This window comes from Ptiloglossa arizonensis, chromosome 2, assembly GCF_051014685.1.
Source record: "Ptiloglossa arizonensis isolate GNS036 chromosome 2, iyPtiAriz1_principal, whole genome shotgun sequence".
NCBI lineage: Eukaryota > Metazoa > Arthropoda > Insecta > Hymenoptera > Colletidae > Ptiloglossa > Ptiloglossa arizonensis.
This window is the reverse complement of record NC_135049.1, coordinates 9486944-9509150: the sequence shown is the minus strand read 5'-3', so window position 1 is coordinate 9509150 and position 22207 is coordinate 9486944. Positions and strand designations below refer to the sequence as shown.

The 22207-nt window shown below is 39.9% G+C and overlaps 1 protein-coding gene across 1 annotated transcript in view; it reads left to right on the top strand.

Annotated features, from left to right (window-relative positions):
- The window catches only part of Rdx (BTB/POZ and MATH domain-containing protein rdx), a 23255-nt gene extending 1048 nt beyond the window's left edge, over positions 1 to 22207 (top strand). The window contains exons 2-7 of the mRNA XM_076303967.1: positions 14971 to 15092; positions 15984 to 16135; positions 16945 to 17072; positions 17160 to 17337; positions 18234 to 18555; positions 19230 to 22207. Coding sequence (XP_076160082.1) covers positions 14971 to 15092; positions 15984 to 16135; positions 16945 to 17072; positions 17160 to 17337; positions 18234 to 18555; positions 19230 to 19374 — 1047 coding nt within the window. The 3' untranslated portion in view covers positions 19375 to 22207. The remainder of the gene's footprint in view (positions 1 to 14970; positions 15093 to 15983; positions 16136 to 16944; positions 17073 to 17159; positions 17338 to 18233; positions 18556 to 19229) is intronic.

The window sequence follows — 22207 nt, the reverse complement described above, 5'->3', positions numbered from 1 at the left end:
TCCTCGTCGCGGCGCGTGAGAGCACGCGCTCCTGGCGCTCTCGTTCTATTTTTACTGCTCGTCCCCTCGCGATGCGAATGACCTGCAACTAGATATCTCGCTCCTCTCGTCCCTCCCGGATTCGCCGACTTGGCCGTGGAAATGTTTGGGCGACTTTCCCCCGGGGAAAATTCACAGATCCCCCCTTGGTGCTTTCCTCGACTACACCCCCCTGTCTGGGTTAGACGACACGACGACGTCGCTGAATTGAACGCGTTGCTGGACAGTTTGAAGGCTCGTTAAATGGACAAAGTGGACGTTTCCCAAGAACTGATCAAAGCCAGAGCTTACCCTTCCAAGAAAATTATTAGAACGATTATGGTGAGACGACTTAGCAAACTTCTAAGAGTTTCGTCGTTCCGTGAATTAGGGGGATCAAGCACGATTAAGTATTGGGTGTGTCTGAGTTCGGTAGGGTTTGAAGTCCATTAGGACTTATTTCTACGTCAAGAGGACAAGGTGAATGGATATGAAAATGACACTTCATTTCGCTGGGAAATTGGTGGAAGAGCTAACCGCTAGCCTGACACAACATGAGAATACTCTTCCAATAGTAGACGACTTACCCCACGAGACTCCATATGTTGAACAGATGTGATCGCTATAGATGCTATTTCTTGGCAATTTCTCCTTCTCTCTATTGTATACAACAATGTATACACAGTTCTCCGGATGAACCTAATTGCTGTGATAATACGTTAGAAAATTCTAAAAAGGTTCAAGCTGCTCCACGAGAATTCATGTGTTCGTCGGAAACTGCTTTTTCTCTTTGTTAGTGTTAATCGGATGATCACTTTCGATGATATCCATCGGCAACCAACCTCTCTTTCCTTCTCTCTATTAAAATAATTTATAAATCTTTGGCTATCTAGGTTTTCATACACTATTAAAACATTCTCCCAATAAGACACGACCTGCTCTTAAGATTCCATATGTTGATTTATTCCTCAGCAACTTCTCTTTCCCTCTATTAGAACAATATCCAGGTCTCTGGCTACCTAAATCTTCACATACAGTTAAATTCTCTGAACGAGACCCCACTTGCCCTTCAAGAGCACATGTGTCGATTTATTCCTCAACGACCTTTCTTTTCCTCTATCAGAACAATGTCCAGGTCCCTGACTACCTAGATTTTCACATACTGTTAAAAAATTCACCCAAAAACACACGACCTGCTCTTAAGATTCCATATGTTGATTTATTCCTCAGTGACTTTTCTTTTCCTCTATTACAATAATGTCCAAGTCTCTGACTACCTAGATCTTCACATACAGTTAAATTCTCTGAACAAGACCCTTGTTGCTCTTCAAGAGCACACGTGTTAATTTATTCCTCAGTTACCTCTCTTTTCCTCTATTAGAATAATGTCCAAGACCGAAGGTTAATCTGTTTGGTCCGTCTGTCGCAAGACTCCTCGAAGCTTTATGCTAATTTTGAATTTCAAAACCGTCTGGAACCAATTCGCCCAACCCTGAACGGTTGCCTATCGCTGGATCTCGGCGAACCCGACGTCTCGGGATACGGATCAGCTCCCGAGGATACGATGTAGAGCTGTTTGGAAAAGATCCTTGGGAACTCGCGTAGCGGCCTCTACCGAGTTATTTACGTAATGCAGGAGTTGGTCCCGAGGTGAATTCGCGGGGAAGATTGCGATCTCGCGAGGGAGGTCGGATATTAAGCGAAACCTGGGGCCGCGGAGGAGTCTCTCTCTCCGAAGAGAGTACTCTCGGTTTTCAGGGGAACGCGTGCGCAGGCGCGCGCGCGCGCTCGGGGCCTCTTACCACCGAATCGAAAGTCGATTCGTGCTCCAGTTAACTTTCGTAATGCACGCCGATTTCGCTTCGTCAGCGGGGCGGGGAAGGGGGGAGGGGGCACGGTGCAGCGATCGTGCGCACCATCGCCGCCGAATCTGTCGTAACTCGCGGCGAACTCGCCGCGATCGATGCTCTCGATAACAGGGTATAGAAAGCGGCGCTCATTGCGGTTCATTTCGGATGGATCTCGCCAATTACCGTTTTCCCTTGAAAATTTCAGTACCCGAGTACACCGTCTCGGTTTATCGGGACCCACCTCGATACTTGTACCCACCCACCTCGATACTAGTATTGTACAGACTCTCCTTTGACCGTGGCTGGGTCAGTATGGACCCGATTCGTTTTAATTTCTTTCTATTTCTGTCACTTAGGTGTTTCTTTTTTTTTTCTTCTTCTTTTTTTGAGTACGAGTTTTGAAAAAGTGATTTGTAGCGTGAATGGTGACGAATAGAAGAGGGAAGAGATGTTTTTGGAAATTTGATGTTAAGTATTACTAATACGCAAAAATAGAAATTGTCTTTAGGTACAGATCGGTTATTTGATCCGTGGATTTTTATTCTTAATTGTTCCTTGGTGGAAGAGATAGCTGTTATGGCGGGAGGGGGTAGTAGATAATTCTCTTGCCGATCAGTATAGTCAAGCTTCTTGACCCATGAGTACCAAACACGGCACACGATGTCAGCACCGAGCTTGCGACAACTTCTCGGACAAGTAGGTAAAATTTCGTCGGCATTGTTTCTTCGATTCGCTCGACTTCGTATATGTTACAGTTAAACGGGGAGGGGGCCAGTGAATGCATTCGTTGGTGAATGTATACATTTTGTTAGGGATTATAGTGAAAGTTTGCACCGAAACATGTAATGCTCGTTTAGGAAAGATACGAAGTCAGTAGTGAATGTACAATAGTATACGTCGTTACAAACGGAAGTGTAAAATGCAGTGAATGTGTGTACGTTTACTAGGGATTTTTTAACGAATGTGTACAACAAAGCTCGTAGTAATCCTTGAAGTAGAAAATGTATAAAGTCATTAGTGAGTGTGTACACTGACTGGATGCACTTCGAGGAAAGTGCAAACACTCGAGGTAAACAAACCCACATGACTGAAACAGGACTGTACTACAAATAGATACATATACAATAGAATTTATGCAAGCGATTATTTACATCTAATAGTAAACTTTCCTTTCGTGTTTTTTCCCAATGGAAATTCTATCGTGGGTTTTTCAAACATTTGTCGAATTATTTTACCGAAACAGTATCTTGTACAATTATTTCGAGAAATACATTACATGGATTTCGTTGGTTCTAAAAAGTTGATAAAAGATGCTAAGAGAAATTTATTTCAAGGTAGCACTGTTTTAAATAAAACAGTACTTTTTCTTCGTGTTGACTTGTAGCTGATTTGTAAGATGAATTCTATCATCTTTGCAATATAGATAAACGTACATGAGGGAATTTTGTACACGTAGACCGAACGTTGTCGATCGATATTAAAACGATTGTGTTACGATCGTTTTTTTCTTCATCTATTACATGGACACGTGAATGATGCCATCTTCTTCGAACTTCAAGCATTGCTAGATCGGTTGAATTAATTAGAAAGTGTTTTACTCGTCAGAATGTTATTTCAATATAGTCTGACAGTGTACGCTGTTTGCCCTTGAATTTTACGAAAGGGATATTATCAGTGTCAGATGTACAAACACCCTTACGACACTCCTCCCTATTGTTAATAAAACACGAGGTTTTTACCCTACTCAGCATTGAGAACGTTTAGTCTCTCGAGTCTTAATAACTATACTTACAACACTACGGTCATCCCAGTCAGGGGATTACGATCCCAGGTGGTCACCTTTGGTGCAGTGCATAAGTTCTACCAATACATAAATCTTTGAAAAGTAAACCAAAATAGTAGAGCGTTTTGACACACGTATTTATCCATATTTAAAAATTAAAAAACGAAAACTTCTGAAGTTTGTATATCAATTTTTTCGTGTCTTTTTACAACATTGTTCTCTTTAAACGTTCATGGCTTCGTTAATTCTACAAACTCGAGAAAATTCGTTTGTCTGGATATTTTCGACGGTATACACGTTGAAAAATTATAAAATGAAAAAAATGGAATTTTCAAAACCGAATTAACCCCTTGACAGTCACGGATGAGCTTGACGCTCGCACATTAACTAGCCTGTGACAATCACACGGAAACATAGTTTTTACCATACTTATTTTATAGTATTTATAGTATTGTAAGAGTATTTAGATAATCTCTTTCGTGTAATCTTATGAGAAAGAACTATAAAAACTTCACAAGGGTTGATAAGTACCGCGAGCCGATCCGCCTGAATTCTCGGTCGATGAAACACGATGACCGTTAATGTAGTGTTTATATCTGAATTTAGACGTGAAAGAGAAAAATAAAATATTGTATAAACATTTGACAAGACCTTTGAATTACATCGTGAATTGTCTTCGCACAATTTCTACTAAAGATTGCACCGCGTGCGCGTAACTGGTACTCTCATTTTTTACAACTAAAAAAGCTTATTTACCATTTGAAATTACTTGTTTTACATCAGAATAAGATCACCAACCAGTCGGGCATTTTACGAAGCGAATTCGTCAAAATTGCAAAACTGTCAAGGGATTAAGGTTTTTGAACTCTCTGTACAAATCAGTAGAACATTCTCGTTTAAAATTAAGGTTTTTAAACTCTCTGTACAAATCAGTAGAACATTCTTGTTTAATTACCTAGACCGATAGAACTTGATACAAAAAAAAAAAAATAGAATAAATTCCACAAACACATCGTCATTTACAAATTGACGAAAGTAGGAAAAGCTTTGCGAAACACTCTGATAAATAAAAAGGTCAAAGCGTTGGTCGTGATTCACGGTATTGTCACCTGGTCCGGTCCGTGCGAGTCTCGCTAATGGCCATTATCACTCGTTGCCATTCATTTCCACGTCGTTATCTCGAGGCACGTGTTCCATTCTAACGCAACGCGGGCAAACCGAGGCGCGACTGCGCGCGATGAAAATAAGATCTCGGCCGAAGCTGTGCGTCGTCGTCGTCGTCGTCGCCGCCGCCGCCATCGTCGACGTCGTCGTCGTCCTCGTTCTCCGGAGACTCTTCCACGGGCTGGGTATCGAGCAACAGTATTCTCCAGGAGCGATCGTTTACCTCGCGGTGGCCAGTGCTCGAGCACCGTGTCCAGGATCCTACCGGAAGCCTCGACTTGGTCTGGTGCTTGAACCCGTGCGCGCCGCTCCCGTAAACGGGCACGGGTGATTCAAGGCCGATCGTCGACGACCGCCGGCACCGGGTTGAACGACTCCCGGGGGCGTCGACCGGGCCTTCTTCCTTCTCGCTCGACCGTGTTTTCTTCTATACGGAAACACCGGAGACGATGAACTTCTTCATGCCTCATGCCTGCTCCGCTGCTCCTCCCGGTGTGCACTTTGTGCTCCGCCGATGTGGTCTTCGGGTCACGAAACGGAGAATTGACAGGTTCTACGCGACAGTCCGCTTGGTATAGAATGTTTCAAGCGATTTTTTCCCGAACGTGACGATTCATCTGACAATTGTTACCACAGAAAACAGAAGAACCTGGATAATTTTTTTCTCAACGATGGGACACTAGACTGCCTTCAATCGGGGGTTGGGTTCTTTCGTTGTGATCAGTGACTTTAGAATAGGATATTTTATTGAATTTTCGTCTCAGCGTGAAGATTGATTAGAATTGTTTGTCACAGAGATCACAGAAGACCCTAGGTAATCCTTCTGTCAGTAGGGGGACGCTATACTGTCTTCAGTGGGGGTTGTGATTACTGATCTCAGAATAGGATATTTTAGTGAATTTCGGTCTCAGCGTAAAGATTGGTTGATTAAAATTGTTGCCACAGAGATCACAGAAGACCCTAGGTAATTCTTCTGTCAGTAGGGAAACACTATACTGTCTTCAGTGGGGGTTGGGTTCTTTCGTTATGATCAGTGACTTCAGAATAGGATATTTTATTGAATTTTGGTCTCAGCGTGAAGATTAGTTGATTAAAATTGTTGCCACAGAGATCACAGAAGACCCTAGGTAATTCTTCTGTCAGTAGGGAGACACTATACTGTCGTCAGTGGGGGTTGGATTCTTTCGTTGTGACCAGTGATCTCAGAATAGGATATTCTATCCAATTTTGTTCTCCACATGAAGACTTACTGTCTTATGAAGTGTTCTGCCGCCTAATAGTGACACGAGAATATTCTATCGATTTCGTATTCCCCATCGGGGTCCTACTATTACTTAAGTGAGGTAAAGTCTGGGTCGTGTTAGGTAAAACTCTTTCATTGCGTCAGTGGCAATAAAATATTTTAATCAGTTTGTTCCCAGTGTGAGAGTCTAAGGTCTCAGGTGATGTTCTATCGCCTAAAATAAAATACTCTAACCAATTTTACTCTCAGTGTGAGTACACATTGCTCGAGTGAAACTCTATTGTATTTACACTCGAATATTCTAATCCAGAGAAATTCAATCATTCCCAAGTCTTGGTCTAGACGCGCAGCGATGAGGAACGCCGCGGGCTCTTCCGTTTCCGTTTAAGAGCCGTTTAAGTGTTTTAACGAATTCACGAGTACCGATATAACAGACGTCCACCAGCTAAGTGCATCTGCAAAATGTTATTTCATCTCGAAATAGATCGAAAGTCTCTACCGATAAACTGTCTCTACCTGTAGAACAAACTCGATCCTCCCTCTTTTAATCCTGACTGCAGAAGAAGCTGTACCACTCGAGGCGTCGTTCATCTTTTGGATCCTGAGAGCGATCTTCGACCCTCGAGTCGACGACGAACCCAAGATTACTGGGCGAATTTTCGAATATATATTATAAATAGAGGTCGGCTTATTTTCGCGCGGGACATCCAACAGGTGAAACAACATCCTTCTAGTGAGAATGATCGACGACATAGCCGATCTTTGACCTATCTCGTTCAAGAGACGCACGATTCAAGGACGATTATGGTCAATCATCGCGGGTTGAACGACTCCGGGGCCATCGACCGTACACCTCTGGTTCCTCGTTGCCTCGTTCCAAGGAAACGAACGAATCGTATCGATATTCTCTTACCTACTTCGCTCAACAGTATCCCCAAGATCAATTAACAGTACCTAGAGATTGGTAGATTGGTAGATTGGTACGTTTATTCTTTCTTTTTAATTTCTCAATTACCTGGAATGTAAACTTTCACACCATCTGGATGTTCGATGTTCGTGTCTCGAGCTATTTATTGCAATGTTTTGCAATTTAGATTTCTCGAGATGGTGGTCTAAGGAGTAACTTGTTCTCTTTCTAGATGTACTTATATCGAGTAGAATAGTCGTGGGTGAGATGACATCAGTGATAAATGGAATGGTTTAAGAATTATTATATATATTTGAATTTTGTTTGATTGTATATTTGGTCTCTTTAGTAATTTTTTTAACTTCATTTCCTTTAGAGTAGAAATCCTGAGAACTGTTCAGTTCTTTGAGGGTGTCTGTTCTGAAGCAAAATTGCTTCTGAGACTTTTCTATTTCACCGAAACATTATTTTACTAAATTATTATACGTCTTTGGATTTTCTTAACTATTCCTTCTACCGATTTTTTAAACCCAAACCTCCTCGCTTGAGCTACCTGTAGTGCGGTCATTCCCCGTTTAAAGTTCAAAAATCGGAATCACTATTAATCAAGAGTCTGTAAAGGATTTTACCTACCAACTGATCGAATCCTATCAACGAATCATATCAACACTAATGTAAATTAAAATTAAAAGTTATACTATTCGTTACACCTTTACGAGGATGACACCCGATCTCGGAATTCCTAATACTCTATCTTTAAGCGAGGAATTACTCTACTTTTACGACAAGGAGATAAATTGAACATTTGTCGAAGAGTCTAACTTGATTTTATCATTTTATCCCGTATTTTTATTTCAAATTTCTTCCGTTATCGTTTCTCATTTTCATTAATTCAAGACAGCTGGACTTCGTACACCTCAGAAGGTCGAACCACGAATGCTCGTCTAACTTCAAACTATGCTTGGCTACGAATTGTTCGATTAATTTTATTTCAAACCACCATCACCACCCTTCTGTCATAAATGTTTCACGTTTTTTCCAATTTGCCCAGTCCGATCGACGATCGAATTTTACAGCTAGCGTCGTCTTGCGCAAATCTGACGTAACGGATAGAGGGTCACTGTGCGGATCACGTGATCGCGGTTAACGAAAGGAATACACATGAACTCGCATTCGAGGGGGATCAATCAAACGTGTAGGCAGACTTGGACCGCATCCAACGTGTACTATTACGTGGAGGATACGGAATTAGATTCGGAAAATAATGCTGCTCGATCCAAACGTCCACCACGGGGAACGCCGGGTACCCTTGTTTTGGTAATCGTTGTTGCCATAGCAATCGCTGCATCGGAGTTTTTCGCGACACCAAGCTCGCAGGAAGAAACAAAAGAAATCCAATAAAAATTCCTTCGAACTCCGAAGGTACAATTTTTCAAATTTGGCGATTGCTTTCCCCGCCGTTTGATTTCTCTTCACAGTGATTGGACACTTTGTCGCCCTATCGGCGTTATCGGAGTGACCCGTGGAAGTTTATTTTAGATACTGACAGATGACGTAAAACTAACGAGGAGGGAATCCCGCTACATTCGGGTCATCGAATTGGCCCAAATTGTGCACGTAGTGCACACCGTGTGCAAGGTGGTTCAATATTTCGCGGTGCTCGATGAAGCGAGCACGCCAAATCCTCGAATAACGCGGTTCATCGGTCCCGTGTTATCGAAAATATGTGCAATTAGAGACACCAGGAGTGCACGAAAATTGAGAGTGCCATAAAGCGAGCGACCTTGTTGTTCAGAACTCTGTTTCAGAATTTATCTTCAAAAGGAGTGTGCCGCTGCGTCCACTAATGGAAAATGGAAAATTATATTCTTTTATATTTTTCATCGTATCTTCGCGAGAGTCCTACCAACGGATTGGCGAGATCCTCCCGATGAAAATGCGTCCACGCACGACCACATTCGGACGATTTTTAAATATATCCTATCTCAATAATTAAAACTACACTATAATTAAAAGTTGCCCGAATGTGGTCGTGTTTGGATTCATTTTCACCGGGAAAACCTCACCGATCCATTGATCATCCTCTCGCGAAATTATCGTAAGAAGCATACAAATTGTATCCATTTTTATTTATACACAAGATTTAACTTTTCTAATCGAGATAAGAAAAACAGCAATTTCGTAGAATAAAATAGTCATACTCGTTAAAAGTCTTCGAACGGATACAATATTACGACTTTTATCGAGGTGTTCCTGCATACGGTTCAAGTAATGGGAATTTTACTGGGTAATTGTCTTTTCACCGAAAAATCATCAATACCGAAAGAAAATCGACTTAAGATTATTGTTAAGCTTTTATCGACTATAGGTAAAGGTACGTTTACTCCGTTTCTTAAAATGTCTTCCGAAGGGGTTATTCCTCGTATTGACACCACTAGTCATAGTTTCGTCCCAATGCAAAACCCACCAAAGAATGCTTCAACTTTCCATACCGGATGGTGCGAGTATGGCTTAAAGCGGCGCGCAACAGTGAAACCGAACCCAGGAAACAATTTTCCGACTGCGTACCGCGGTCGTGTAACACGTAACTGGTTACGAGATTACACGTACCGGGCGTGCGTTGAACCTCTGAGATAGCCGCCTCCTACCTGTTTCGATGCGAGTGTTGACCTTAAGCTTCCGATGCGCGAAGGTCACGCCGAAGTGAGGATCATCGAACCCGCTCCGTGAACGTGAACACCAAGGCTGTTTTCAGCTGTTCGTTCGGCTTGTCTAAATGAAGAAAGGAATTCCTTGAGGAGCACGGTTTCCTGCGTGACAGCTTCAATTTCGATCGCAGCCTGGTTGGATCGATCGATCAAAAATGGCGGGACGTTTGAAATTGTTCACTTTGCCTACATTAAGGAGATACACACCCAGCTGAGGTATTTAAATATGGGTAAAGATTGGGAATTTTTTTTCTCAAGTGATCAATAAACTATGAGTTCAGACATTTTTAGACGATAGTATCGTGACTTTTAGCTTTATTTTTCAATAGTTTCTTAAGTGAAAATATTACAAAATGACGGAGTTATTCGGTATTTTCGAAAACTCTTTTAATAGAAGGGACTGAAAAATTCTGGTTGATTCTTAAACTAGAATCTACCGATTCGAATGTAGTGTAGTATTTTTTCAAAAATTTTGGTAATATTTGGTAAAATAACAACAGTTTGAAAGAAAGTAAGCGTAAGAATGGATACACTGTTCTGGAAAATATTTCCAAAGTTCATTAATAATTTATTCCTTTAACGAATATCTCCGTAGCTCCTCCACGCTGTAAGAACAATCGTAAGAAGTCGTGTTCCGCAGTGTTAAGGTGACCCCGATATTTTTTCGAACTGTAATGTAAAAAGTTAAAATATTCGACGACTTGTCGATGTGCTTGTAATTTGATAGTATTACTAACCAGAGTAATGAATATAGAGGTATTCATTATTTAAAAGTTTAGAGAATCGTTCTAACTTTGGAGGGCCGAATATATTTTCAAAAAATCGTTGACAATTTATTCCTCCATCAAACACCTTCGTAGCCCCTCTACGCTATAAGAACAATCGTAAGAAACGATGCTCCACATTGTTATGACTAATTTGTTATTCTATACTTAAAGATATCCCTGATATTTTTCTGGAACCGTAATACAGAAAGTGGAAATATTCGATAACTTGTCGATGTACTTATTATTTCATAGAATTATTAACGAAAGTAATGCTATATAAAGGTTTACAAGTATTTCACCTGGTGTCTTATAAGCACTTTAGAGAATCTTAATCTTCGATCGGATTTATTGAAAATATTTTCAATAAATCGTTGACAATTTATTCTACCGACAAACACCTCCGAGGCCCCATCCACGCTGTAAGAACAATCGCAAGAAACGACTCTACGCGCTGTGAAGTCGTCACAGATGCCCGATGGTGGCAATCGATACAACGTACAGAGATTAAGGACGCATTAGCTCTAACGAGCGCCGGAGGCGTTCCCGGCGAGCGCCGCGGAGTGTCGTTTAATTTATACCCCGCCATAAGCTATATTGTTTCCAGCGAAAAAGCGATCAAAGAGAGAGAAGAGACTTTCACTTTGTCCAGGGTCGTTGTGCCTTGCTGACGTTTCTCACGCTTCCCTTTGTATCGATTCCTCGCATCTTTTAGCTCCGGCGCATTGGAATGGGAGAAGCGGGCAGGGGGAGAGAGAGAGAGAGAGAGATGTGTTTTCTCTTTCAAGGAATGGTTGTTTTGCATTTTCTTCGCGGACTCGCCGCACTACACTGTTCCTCGACAGTTTCGTTACGGTGTAACGTGGGAGGGGTAGGGCTGAGGAGTCTCAAAGCAGTTTTGAAACGAATTAACGTCACGGTGCATTGGTCCGCAATGAAACTTTTAATTAATTATGGTCGCGGATCGAAATCGATTATCTATTCCCTCGATGCCTATTTTTTCATCTCTTCCTGCTCGCCGAGCGACAGCGAGCGATCAATTAACGCGAACAATGAAAAATTTACCGGATTAAGAGAAAATCGGCGCGCGATGATACGCTTCGGGTGACCCCGAAGCGTGCCAGACTGTTTCGTATGAATTAAAATCTCGTTTCCATTGGAATTTGGACTCGGATTCTCGGGTCGTGAATTCAACGCTTGGAGGTGGTAATTTCGTTGGGGTATCGGTGGCCATCTTTGGAGCACGTACAGAGTGTCCTTGAAAAGTGTCCACGAACGAGTATTAAAATCGTCGTAAAAAAATATGGAAAAATGTTACGGTGATTCCTCGCAAGAAATATATAAAAGAAAGTTATTCTATATTTTTTTTATATTCTTTACAAGAAATCCACTGTTATTCGCTTGTACACATTTTTGAGAAATACTCTCTCTCTATATATATATATTCTTCGAGAAAGAGTAGTGACCATGTATTGGGTTGTTCGAAAAGTCATTCCGTTTTTTTTTTTGTGAAAATGAAACACGATTTTTTCAGAGTGTACAAACATTTTATTAAATTATATATTCTCCATTTTGGAGAACGAAATTACTTTTCGAGAGCAACCCAATATTTTGACCAATGTTCGCAAAAGCCTTGTTGATCATCTCGACTTGCGATGAGCGATCTAATCCGGGAACTGTTTAGTTCGAAACTGATAAGACGATCGATCGTGTGAGAAAATTTTCGAAAAAGGTAGACACGGGTCTACAGTGACCCCAGACACGGTCAACATAGAGTTAAGGTATGTGTATCTCAGGAAAATCGATGATGGACGAAGAAAAAAAGGAACTTGGAAAATTGATCGTGTGTAGAGAATAGAAGAAATCGTAACGTCCTCGGAAAATATTCAATGGAATTTAATGTAAATTTCTTTACCAGTCGTTTTCGCTAGTTGATAGATCTAATGTTAATTTACAATAGGTGTCCTCTAGATCGATCTAACGATCCTCCAGTAGTACGTGTGTCGCAACGCGCAAGTCGCGATAAGGGCTGGTTCACCAGGAGGCGAACTAGACAAATAGATTTGGCTCCGGGCTCGACTTCGTTCGCCAAGGTCGTGCACTCGCGTGACGTCAGGGATCGTTGACTTCTGGGGGCTCGACCTCGGCTTCGTCTTCCTCTTCCTCCTCCATCATTGCTTATCTCTATCTTCTTCCTTCCCTAGCGTCACGGTTACGTCCACCTTCAGAACCAGGGCTTCTCTGAAGCGATTTAGGAAATGTAATGAGACTTCTCTTGGTCACCATAAAAGCACCTGTGAAGTAAAACATTTTTCGATGGTGTTTGGCTTCTCGATCATCTTCGTCGATTCTAATTCCTTCGATTCTAATTGTAATTTTCAACGGAGGGATGACTTACCTGAAAATCGTTCGAAGAGAAGTAACCGAATCTTTGGTTTTAGACAAATTTAAAGTCATAGGTTACCCAGTTTCGTGCATAGATTTCTTCCAAGGTGACTTGTCACTCTGCATCGATTGGTTAAGCCCGAAGGAAATAAAATTTCTTCGTGACAAATACAATACACGTTATACACGGAAGTCTCTATCGTAGTTCTAGAAATATTTGCATCAAAAATTTTTAATTTCGTATCTCTAGATTCCTGAGAAATTAGGCTCGAATATTTTCAATTTTATACAAAAAAAATTACAAAGTGATATTAACCCCCAATATCGATTTTTTTCACGAAACAAATTTCAGAGAAACTTAACCTTTAACGTTTTCAATTTTACATTAAAATATTCCAGTATAATTTAACCTTTAACGGTCTCAACTTCTTAAAACCTCCAATGTCTGGCATTAACAAGTTCCAAAAACATTGCTCGTTCCTAATCTTTAACAAACAAAAAACCGTCCCCGGAAAATCGACATCGAGCGTTCGTAATCGTACACTCTGTACAGAGATCGATTGGACGAAAATCGACACGTGTCTCGTCACGTTTCAAGGCGGAAGGCAGTCACTCCATTGACTGGTATTGATCGATTCGCAACGAGCAACCGAATTTGATATATTCGTAATCGTAACACAAATCACCGTCGACAATGAACTGATAAATCCCTCCGTCGAAAATACCCCATCCCTCGTGTCGTTTATTTAAATCGATGTCAAATGGATACATCGCAAGTCGCATCGGACATTATCTGCATCGGAACGAGCGGCAGCTTCGCAAAGGTTAAATCCTTTTTCTGTGCGTTTTTCAAGGTAATTACGTAAGAGAGACATAAGTTCGATTCGACCCTGGCTACATCTCTCTCCCTCTCGCTCTTTTACTCTCTCCCTCTCCCTCATTTTCTCTCTCCCTCTCCATCTCTCCCTCGCTCGTACCTATCTCGTTCTCTCGCTCGTATATCTTCCTACCACCAATACGTGCTTCGTACTTGTAGTACTTCGCTGCTCGTCTGCTCGACTTCAAGGCCACGATCAATTTAGTCGTTGGAGCCTTCGAACGTTCCTCTCGAAAAAGAAGTTCTGTTAGTTCTTAGAGCACTTTTTTTTTCCCGCCAACGGGCCACGCGACGAAACTAGCGAACAAATATACCCGAGGACAAGGAAACCATTCGTTAAACGGTATTTGTACGTGTGCGCGTCTCGCATACGTGCGCGCGCATGGATCGTGCCCGTCACACGAGTTTCGTACACAACACGAGGACGATTCGTTACTGAAAGCAGGCGGCGACGTAACGTTTCTCGTGGAAGGTCTCCTCAATCGCGAACGATAAGAATAACACGGTATATCTCTCCTAGTGCTGTTTGCAGCATTCGATCCGAAAAATAATCACCGACACTGCGATTGAGAGACCCCGCGCGAAACATTTTATTGTATTTAGAATCGCAATCGCGATTTTTTCACGATCGTGGTGCGACTGCAACCTGTAGTAAAATTTATTAATCGCTTATCGGCGAGGAGAAGAGGATCCTCGTTCTCTCCTCGACGCGCGATGTTACGTTTGTAGGTTAGGTTGACGATAATTGGTACCACGTGTTTGCATCGTAATTGTTTATTTATTTTTACACCCGCTTGTCATATCGTTCAAAACTCTGGTGCAATAAAAAGTAATAATTATTAAAGATTATTTCTTTTTATATAGTAATAATTATTAAAGATTATTTCTTTTTATAGATCGAGTAACAGTTCGACCAAACAATTTGAAATATTCTTTACGATTGTTCATTTTTAATTTTGAAAGAATATTATCATTCATGTTTTATCAATGAACATAATATTCCATTTCAACTCCATTCAGATTACAATAAATATAAGATTATGAGCTGATAATGTTTGAAGATAAGTTTCAGATGAAAATTGATTTTCCAATTGTATTTCGTACAATATTTCAGACGATGATACTACAAAGACATTTTTGATGAGAATAAAAAAAAAATTTCGTTGCACCGAAAAATGTTCGCGTAGCCCTTAGCGTATAGATAAATTAAACTAGTTTCCACGGGACGTTATTCTGACGTGGTGTCGCATTTGAAGGTCTTATGTGCACAGGTGAAGGTGGTTAAGTTCAGCTACATGTGGACGATAAATAACTTCAGCTTTTGCCGGGAGGAAATGGGAGAAGTACTAAAGTCGTCCACCTTCTCAGCAGGGGCCAACGATAAATTAAAATGGTAAGATCCGGATGATTAAAATCGTTTATCAGCGAGAGAACGCGATGAAGGGACGAGGCATTCACCAGTTTGAAGAATTTTACTTTTTCAATTCCATCGTAGAAACAATCAAAAAAAAAATTATTTAAGATTCTTTGCATTGCACACCAACTGTCTTTTTATCCTCTCTCTCCAACTTAATTTTACGTATTCTCTCCTTGTTAAATTCACACGGGTGATCCTTGAATTTACGAGTCGCCTCTTTTTTCTTTTTTTTTCTATTTTAAAATTAATATATACACAAAATACCCGGTCGTTCTAGCGTTTGCAATTATTATCCTTTCGATCCTGGCTATCAGTGTTATTTATTTTTACACTAGAAATACCATCCAGATGCAACTGTTGAAAATTTCTATACAATGTGCCTCGATGCTTTCGAACGTTGTTTATTTTTAACACGGTATCCGCGGCACACGTAGTGTGCTACGTTTTTATAAGTTGCCATTGAACTTTATCACGTAATGCTACGTCCAATTACGTACACGACGAATTACATTTAATGGTGCATTTTTCATTCCATTCGCGAAACACGTAATGGTACGTGTCTCTTATCACGTAGTATTACGTTCAACCGACTATACAGCTAATTATTCATAATATCGCGTTTTGTATTTAGTTTGATACACGTTGTACTACGTTTAACAGTATCGATCACTTGGTACTGTGTTCGATGTACATATTATCTCGCGTTAGCTAAGGCTCGTTACGCAGCGCTATTATATTCCTTAAAAGCTAAAAAAGGAAAGGAAAAAGAAAAAACAAAGAAAATGCGAAAGTACACAATGTATGTAGATCTGGAAATGTGGTCTCGCAAACCGACACGAAATTTACATTAGCGGTAATTGATTTTAGGTGCCTAAGAGTGAATCCTAAGGGTCTGGACGAGGAGAGCAAAGACTACCTGTCTCTGTATCTCCTTCTCGTTTCGTGCAACAAATCCGAAGTCAGAGCAAAGTTCAAATTTTCTATTCTTAATGCCAAAAGAGAAGAAACCAAAGCAATGGGTAAGTCGACCATTAAAACGTGCGCCGTGCGCGATCGTTCGACGCGTGTAACGGATGCAATGCAGGGTATTTTAAAGATTTTCGTTTTCCATGCTACACGGTATTCTTCGTTTATCCATCCACCGCAAAAATTCGTTCGTAGTACGACAAAAATGATCGTAGCAATTGTTTAAATTTCAAAGAAGAAAAAAAAGAAATTGTGTTACGATTATTACCGAATATGTATTTTAAATCACCAAAACAATACTCGAACCTGCTTAATCGTTATCGTTAGAAATAATAATTTTTATGCTCGTGACTGGTGGTCAATCATTATTTTTGCTTCACGAAAGAATGTTTAAAAAATCCATGGCATCCACTGAATAAACTGGACCATTTTCTTAAACTTCCACGATGTAAAGTATCGTACTGTAAATTAAGGACAAATAGAAACATTCTTTAATTTTTGTTTCTCAAAATGGATATCTTAAGTAAAAAAAAAAGAAAAAGAAACGATAACCATGACTGAAGTATTTTTATTTGTTAATTTATCAGTGTGACTTCGTCTAGTTCTCGCTAAAATCAGTCCATTATTTTTGTCCCAGCAAAATGTAATTTTAACCCATTGTGCATCGAGTGAGAATATCGACGAAAAATTTACTCGAAAACTGAGACCTCGAAATTTTGCTAGGAAGTTCGTGCAGGTCCGGGTTTAAAAACTCCACTGGGAGATTAGATCGTTCAATCGAGTACTTGTACTGGTCCTTTTCAGTGAAAAGCCTTTCCGTGTCGGCTATGGGTAATAAAGACTCGCAACTTTATGTTTTCAGAGAGCCAACGTGCTTACAGGTTCGTCCAAGGTAAAGATTGGGGCTTCAAGAAGTTTATTAGGAGAGATTTCCTCTTGGACGAGGCGAACGGACTCCTGCCCGACGATAAACTCACGATATTCTGTGAGGTATATACCTTTGTATGTTAATTGTTTAATACTCGTCTTTGCTCGCTGCTTTGTGAACGAGATTTATAACGCGGGGAAACGTTGCAGGTCAGTGTGGTAGCAGATAGCGTGAACATTTCTGGACAGAGTAACACTATACAATTCAAAGTCCCGGAATGTCGATTGCCCGACGACCTCGGGCTCCTCTTTGAAAACCAAAAATTTAGCGATGTCACGTTGACGGTCTGCGGGAGGGAATTTCAGGCGCACAAAGCCATATTAGCGGGTAAGTTTGTAAGTTGCAACGATGTACGGTACCTATAAAAATTATACAGAGTACGACCTAATTTTCGCTACAACAAAAGTGGAGATGATGATTCTATGCGTAAAAGTGAATTGAAAATATAGAATAAATTTTTTGCGTACGAAATTGCGTATGCGTGCTCCTCGACTATACTTCGATTAAAATCAACCGTCCGTTTAAGCTTACTAAGGAGCTATCCCCACCCTGTCGTTTAACCACCCCATCGACGTGCCATCTCTCGGTTTTTCACGCAAGCGCATAGCCACACGCTCTCCGTCTCTTGAGCAGAGAGGCACGACGTAAAAATAGGAGTCGTAACTGACGTGATTCACTATCGGGGAAGTGGCCTTGATTGAGCCAATTGAGGTTGATTCAAATCCGCAATAAGTTTTCCGATACGTGAATAAGAATTTTTAGATAAAATCATAAATGTGATATCTTTCTATTTTGTAACCTTCTCCGGTTAAAAAAACTGTATAGACTTTCGAACAATTAGAAATTCAGATCACGATAGGCGTCAATTCGAACATTCCGATCCACCGTGCACATATTTGTACGCGATAACAATTTCAGCAGTATGTATATTTAATATCGGTATAAGTTATGAAGATCGTTAATAAATTGATTATCAGGATTCAGTATTCGTAGACACCAGTGTATACGTGGATCTTCGAAGTCGATCTTCTCGAAAATTTATCCTACATTTTCAGTCTGTTCTAAATGAAAAATCACTTTATTTTCGATCATACCATGAATTACATCATACCCTTATAGATCAACAAAAATTGTTGAGTTCTGTTTGAATAAGGTTATCTCAAAAATATGTTCATTTATGTATTTCTTCTATAAGTCGCTGATTGTATGATTTTATCATTTAGCGCGAAGTCCGGTTTTCTCGGCGATGTTCGAGCACGAAATGGAGGAGAGGAAACAGAACCGCGTGGACATTACCGACGTGGACCACGAGGTGTTACGAGAAATGCTTCGATTTATCTACACGGGAAAGGCAGCGAATCTGGAGAAAATGGCGGACGATTTACTGGCAGCGGCGGACAAGTACGCGCTCGAGAGGCTGAAGGTAATGTGTGAGGAAGCACTCTGCACAAGTTTAGCCATCGAGAACGCTGCCGACATCCTCATTCTTGCTGATCTTCATAGCGCTGATCAACTCAAGGCGCAAGCCATAGACTTCATTAATACGTAAGTTTTCATTTTGAAGACCAAAGGCAGCACAGTTAACATAGAAAAGTTCATACCCTTCTGTGGAAGATTATTTTGTTCATTAAAAACTTACAATATCTTGTAAGTTTCTAGACAAAAAGTCAATGGGAAAAGTGTATTTGTATGTTTATACGACAAAGTATGTGAGTTTTGTTTGGTAATTAAAGAAACTGTATTCACCAAATTACTATATTTTTATTTATCTAGTTACTCAACCTATATAACCAATAATACAGAGGTATACAACGATTGTTGCAAACTAATTCCCAAAAATTTGTTAGCATAATAAAATAACTAAATTTCAATGGCTAAGTTAATGAAAAGAATAGTGAGACACAAAGAAACTACATAAATATTTGAAAATCTCTTTTAGAAAATTATATTATTACTTTTCATTCAATGGTATATTGCATTCCATGTTTATACTTTCAATGTATACCCTAAAGAGGGCCAGGTATTTAATACAAACGTACCTAGATAAAAAAAATATATAGTAATTTGCTCTGTACAGTTTCTCTTATTATGCAATCTATATTGCCTGATCAGTCAATGTGGACCAAAGAATACTTGCATACTGTCAAGTGTAACATCAATTGGAAGAAAAAGGTGAAAAATTAAATAAAAATCATTAAACGTTTACATTTCTGTTTTAGACATGCGACGGACGTGATGGACACGGCGGGTTTTAAATCAATGGTGAACTCCCATCCGCATTTGATAGCGGAAGCGTTTCGAGCGTTGGCCACACAACAAATACCACCGATCGGACCGCCCAGGAAGCGAGTGAAACAGAGCTGAAAACAGTCACCGTTAACTCCGGGCACGACCTCCACATCGCCCCCGCCTATTTTGCATCCCTCATGACTTTTTGTGTACAGTGATACAAGTAGTGTTCTAAATAAATGTTTCCTAGTGCGCCATCCTCTGGTCCACTTGAAAGGAACTGCGGCGAAAAGACTATCTCGCGGTTTCGAGCCGACGTTATTGATTCTCGGGCGAGGGCAGCCAGTTCGGCCAGTTCGAAGCGAGATACAAGCGTTAACCCCATGCCAGAGAGAGACTCTCTTGTAATTCAGTGAGTCGTCGAACGTTGGAGAGAACTGTCTATCACAGAACGGACTGGGGAACGATACACGTGTGACGCCTAAGTAACGCGACGGAAAAGTAAGCCGGAAATGAGAGTAACCAACGATAATGCCGGTTCATCCGAACTAGGGTTGGACAGCAGGACATGACACAGTACTCTTTTTGCATTGTGCGTCATCAACGTTCTCGTGCGAAGGAAACATGTGTTTTCATTCTTCAGCGCCACTAAATGTCAGCGATTTATCAATGCGCATCGTTAGGGTCTTACATGGATTTGCTTTCGTTTCTACAAGAAGAGGATAACTGGAATCGCAAACCATCCGTATTGAAAGATATCAAAGCAGCCAGAGGACCAAGGCGAGATTGAAACTCGCTGAAATTGATACACACACAAATGCGCGCGCACACACACACGCACGCACAGACACACATATACACACATGCATACATACACTCAGAGAGACACAATGCACGAAGGAAGTTGTGATAGACGTCGGCCAGACGATTCAAACATTTTATTCCTTTGTCGAAAAAATGGATCAAACGATGTCCCACGCTTGTTTGTTGTGCAACAAGCAAGAAAAAAGTTAGATACTATGTTTACTACCGATAGTGATTTTTAGTTATGTAAAAAAAAAAGGAAATGAACGTCAAACTCTTCCAGAACGGAGAAAATGATTCTAGTTAGTGTTTTTTATGATCTCTTTCTCTCAACATGTACGATTACTACTATGATTACTATTAATGCTACGCAATCTGTGCCCCGTATTTTTGTATATTTTTTGTCTGCAGATACCGCCCTATGCCCCTCACCCTCCTGATGCGGCCTTTTTCTCGTCTCCTTTATCACTAGGCACAGTTTGTTTTGTTTTCTCGAGTATTGCATAGTAAAAGAAGTGATAGATTCGAATTATTATTATTATTATTATTATTATTATTATATTACATTATTATTATTATTATTATATTATATTACATTATTATTATTATATTATTATTGTATTAAATTTAGGGTTGTCCATAATTTATCGAATTTTATGTTGATTATTATTGAAATGTCTATCGTACTTGCGCGCAGGATACATGTATTAATTAGAGATGTTACGAGAGTCGCATTAAAAAGTCGATGACGCGTTATTAGAAACAAAATAAAGACGAAACATGAAACAAGAACAAAAAAAAAAGAATGAATTTAAGAAATTGTATAAATAAAAGTTAGTCAATTATATAGTGCGAAATATTAATCGTTTTTTATGTATTTAATTAATGAATTGCGAAATCGTGTGGTCAATGATCTGAATTATGGGCAACCAAGAAGGCAAACAATAATCATCATTTAGTACCGTACTGGCTTCCTGATCCTCCGACCTAGGTTTACCGAATGTTTTAAATATGAGAAATACCATACCATTACAGGAGTAATGATATTGAAGATTAATGCCATACATGTTCTGTGATAAGACCACTGTAATTACCGCAATTGTATCACACCTTTCTAGAACTTCTGATGATCCTGGCAGCCAGTGAATTTATCTTTTAAGAAACGGTCGCTATCCGGACAGTCCCAAATCTAGCGTCCCTTTCGATTTTAAGATTTTTACTGTACATATCTACTGTATTTTATAAGAACTGAACCGAATGGAACCATACTTTTATGAAGGGTACAATAACCAACTATAATTTATTCTATTTTACAGACTGTGCTAAACTCATGTTCCTTGAAACACTAGCAATGCTTTAAGTAAATGTAATATGTAATAACGACAAATTAATACGATTAGAATGTATTGCGACTCTTTGATCTCGACACGTACATGCATTTCGTCGCTGTTACGATGTTAATGTATTTCTGTCGAGATTAAGCGAAAAGAAAAAAAAAGGATCCTATGAGAAACATAGTTAGGGAACGATTTTCCACCGTTTTTTACACGATGTTTATTTCAGTCATAGATCGTTAGAGCTTAAACAAAACAATAAAACACAGAAAAAAAAGAACGGGAAAAAATAACAAAAAATTAATGTAAGCGGTTTAAGGAACAGATTTTGGCCGTGCTCGCTCAGATTTTAAAATTTGAACAAAAAAAAAAAAATGAAATCTACGTCCATTCTACCCATTCTATCTTTGGGACTGTGCGGCGAATATCTCATGAAACTCGTAATGTTGAATGTCTTTTTCCTAAAAAAACGAAACTAATATTAATCCGTACGACAGTTCGAAAATATTAGATGCAATTCTTTGAACCAATCTGCATGAGCGTATGACTGGATAATTTGATAAACTAAGTACAAGTAAGACAAGTGTTACCTCATCATGAAAATCAGCATGTTCGTGTCGCACTAGCTACTACTGCGTTGCTGTCTGATACACACTTCCGTTGTATATTGCATTTAAACTCGAAAGCTTTTTGTAACGAATAGTTCAGCAGTGGTAGCTTTTCGAAGTACACGACTGCTGTTCATCGAACCCAGCTCATACAAACGTTCATTTTTCCATTTACTTTAAGTCATTGCACCACATCAAATAAATGACATTTTCATTATATAA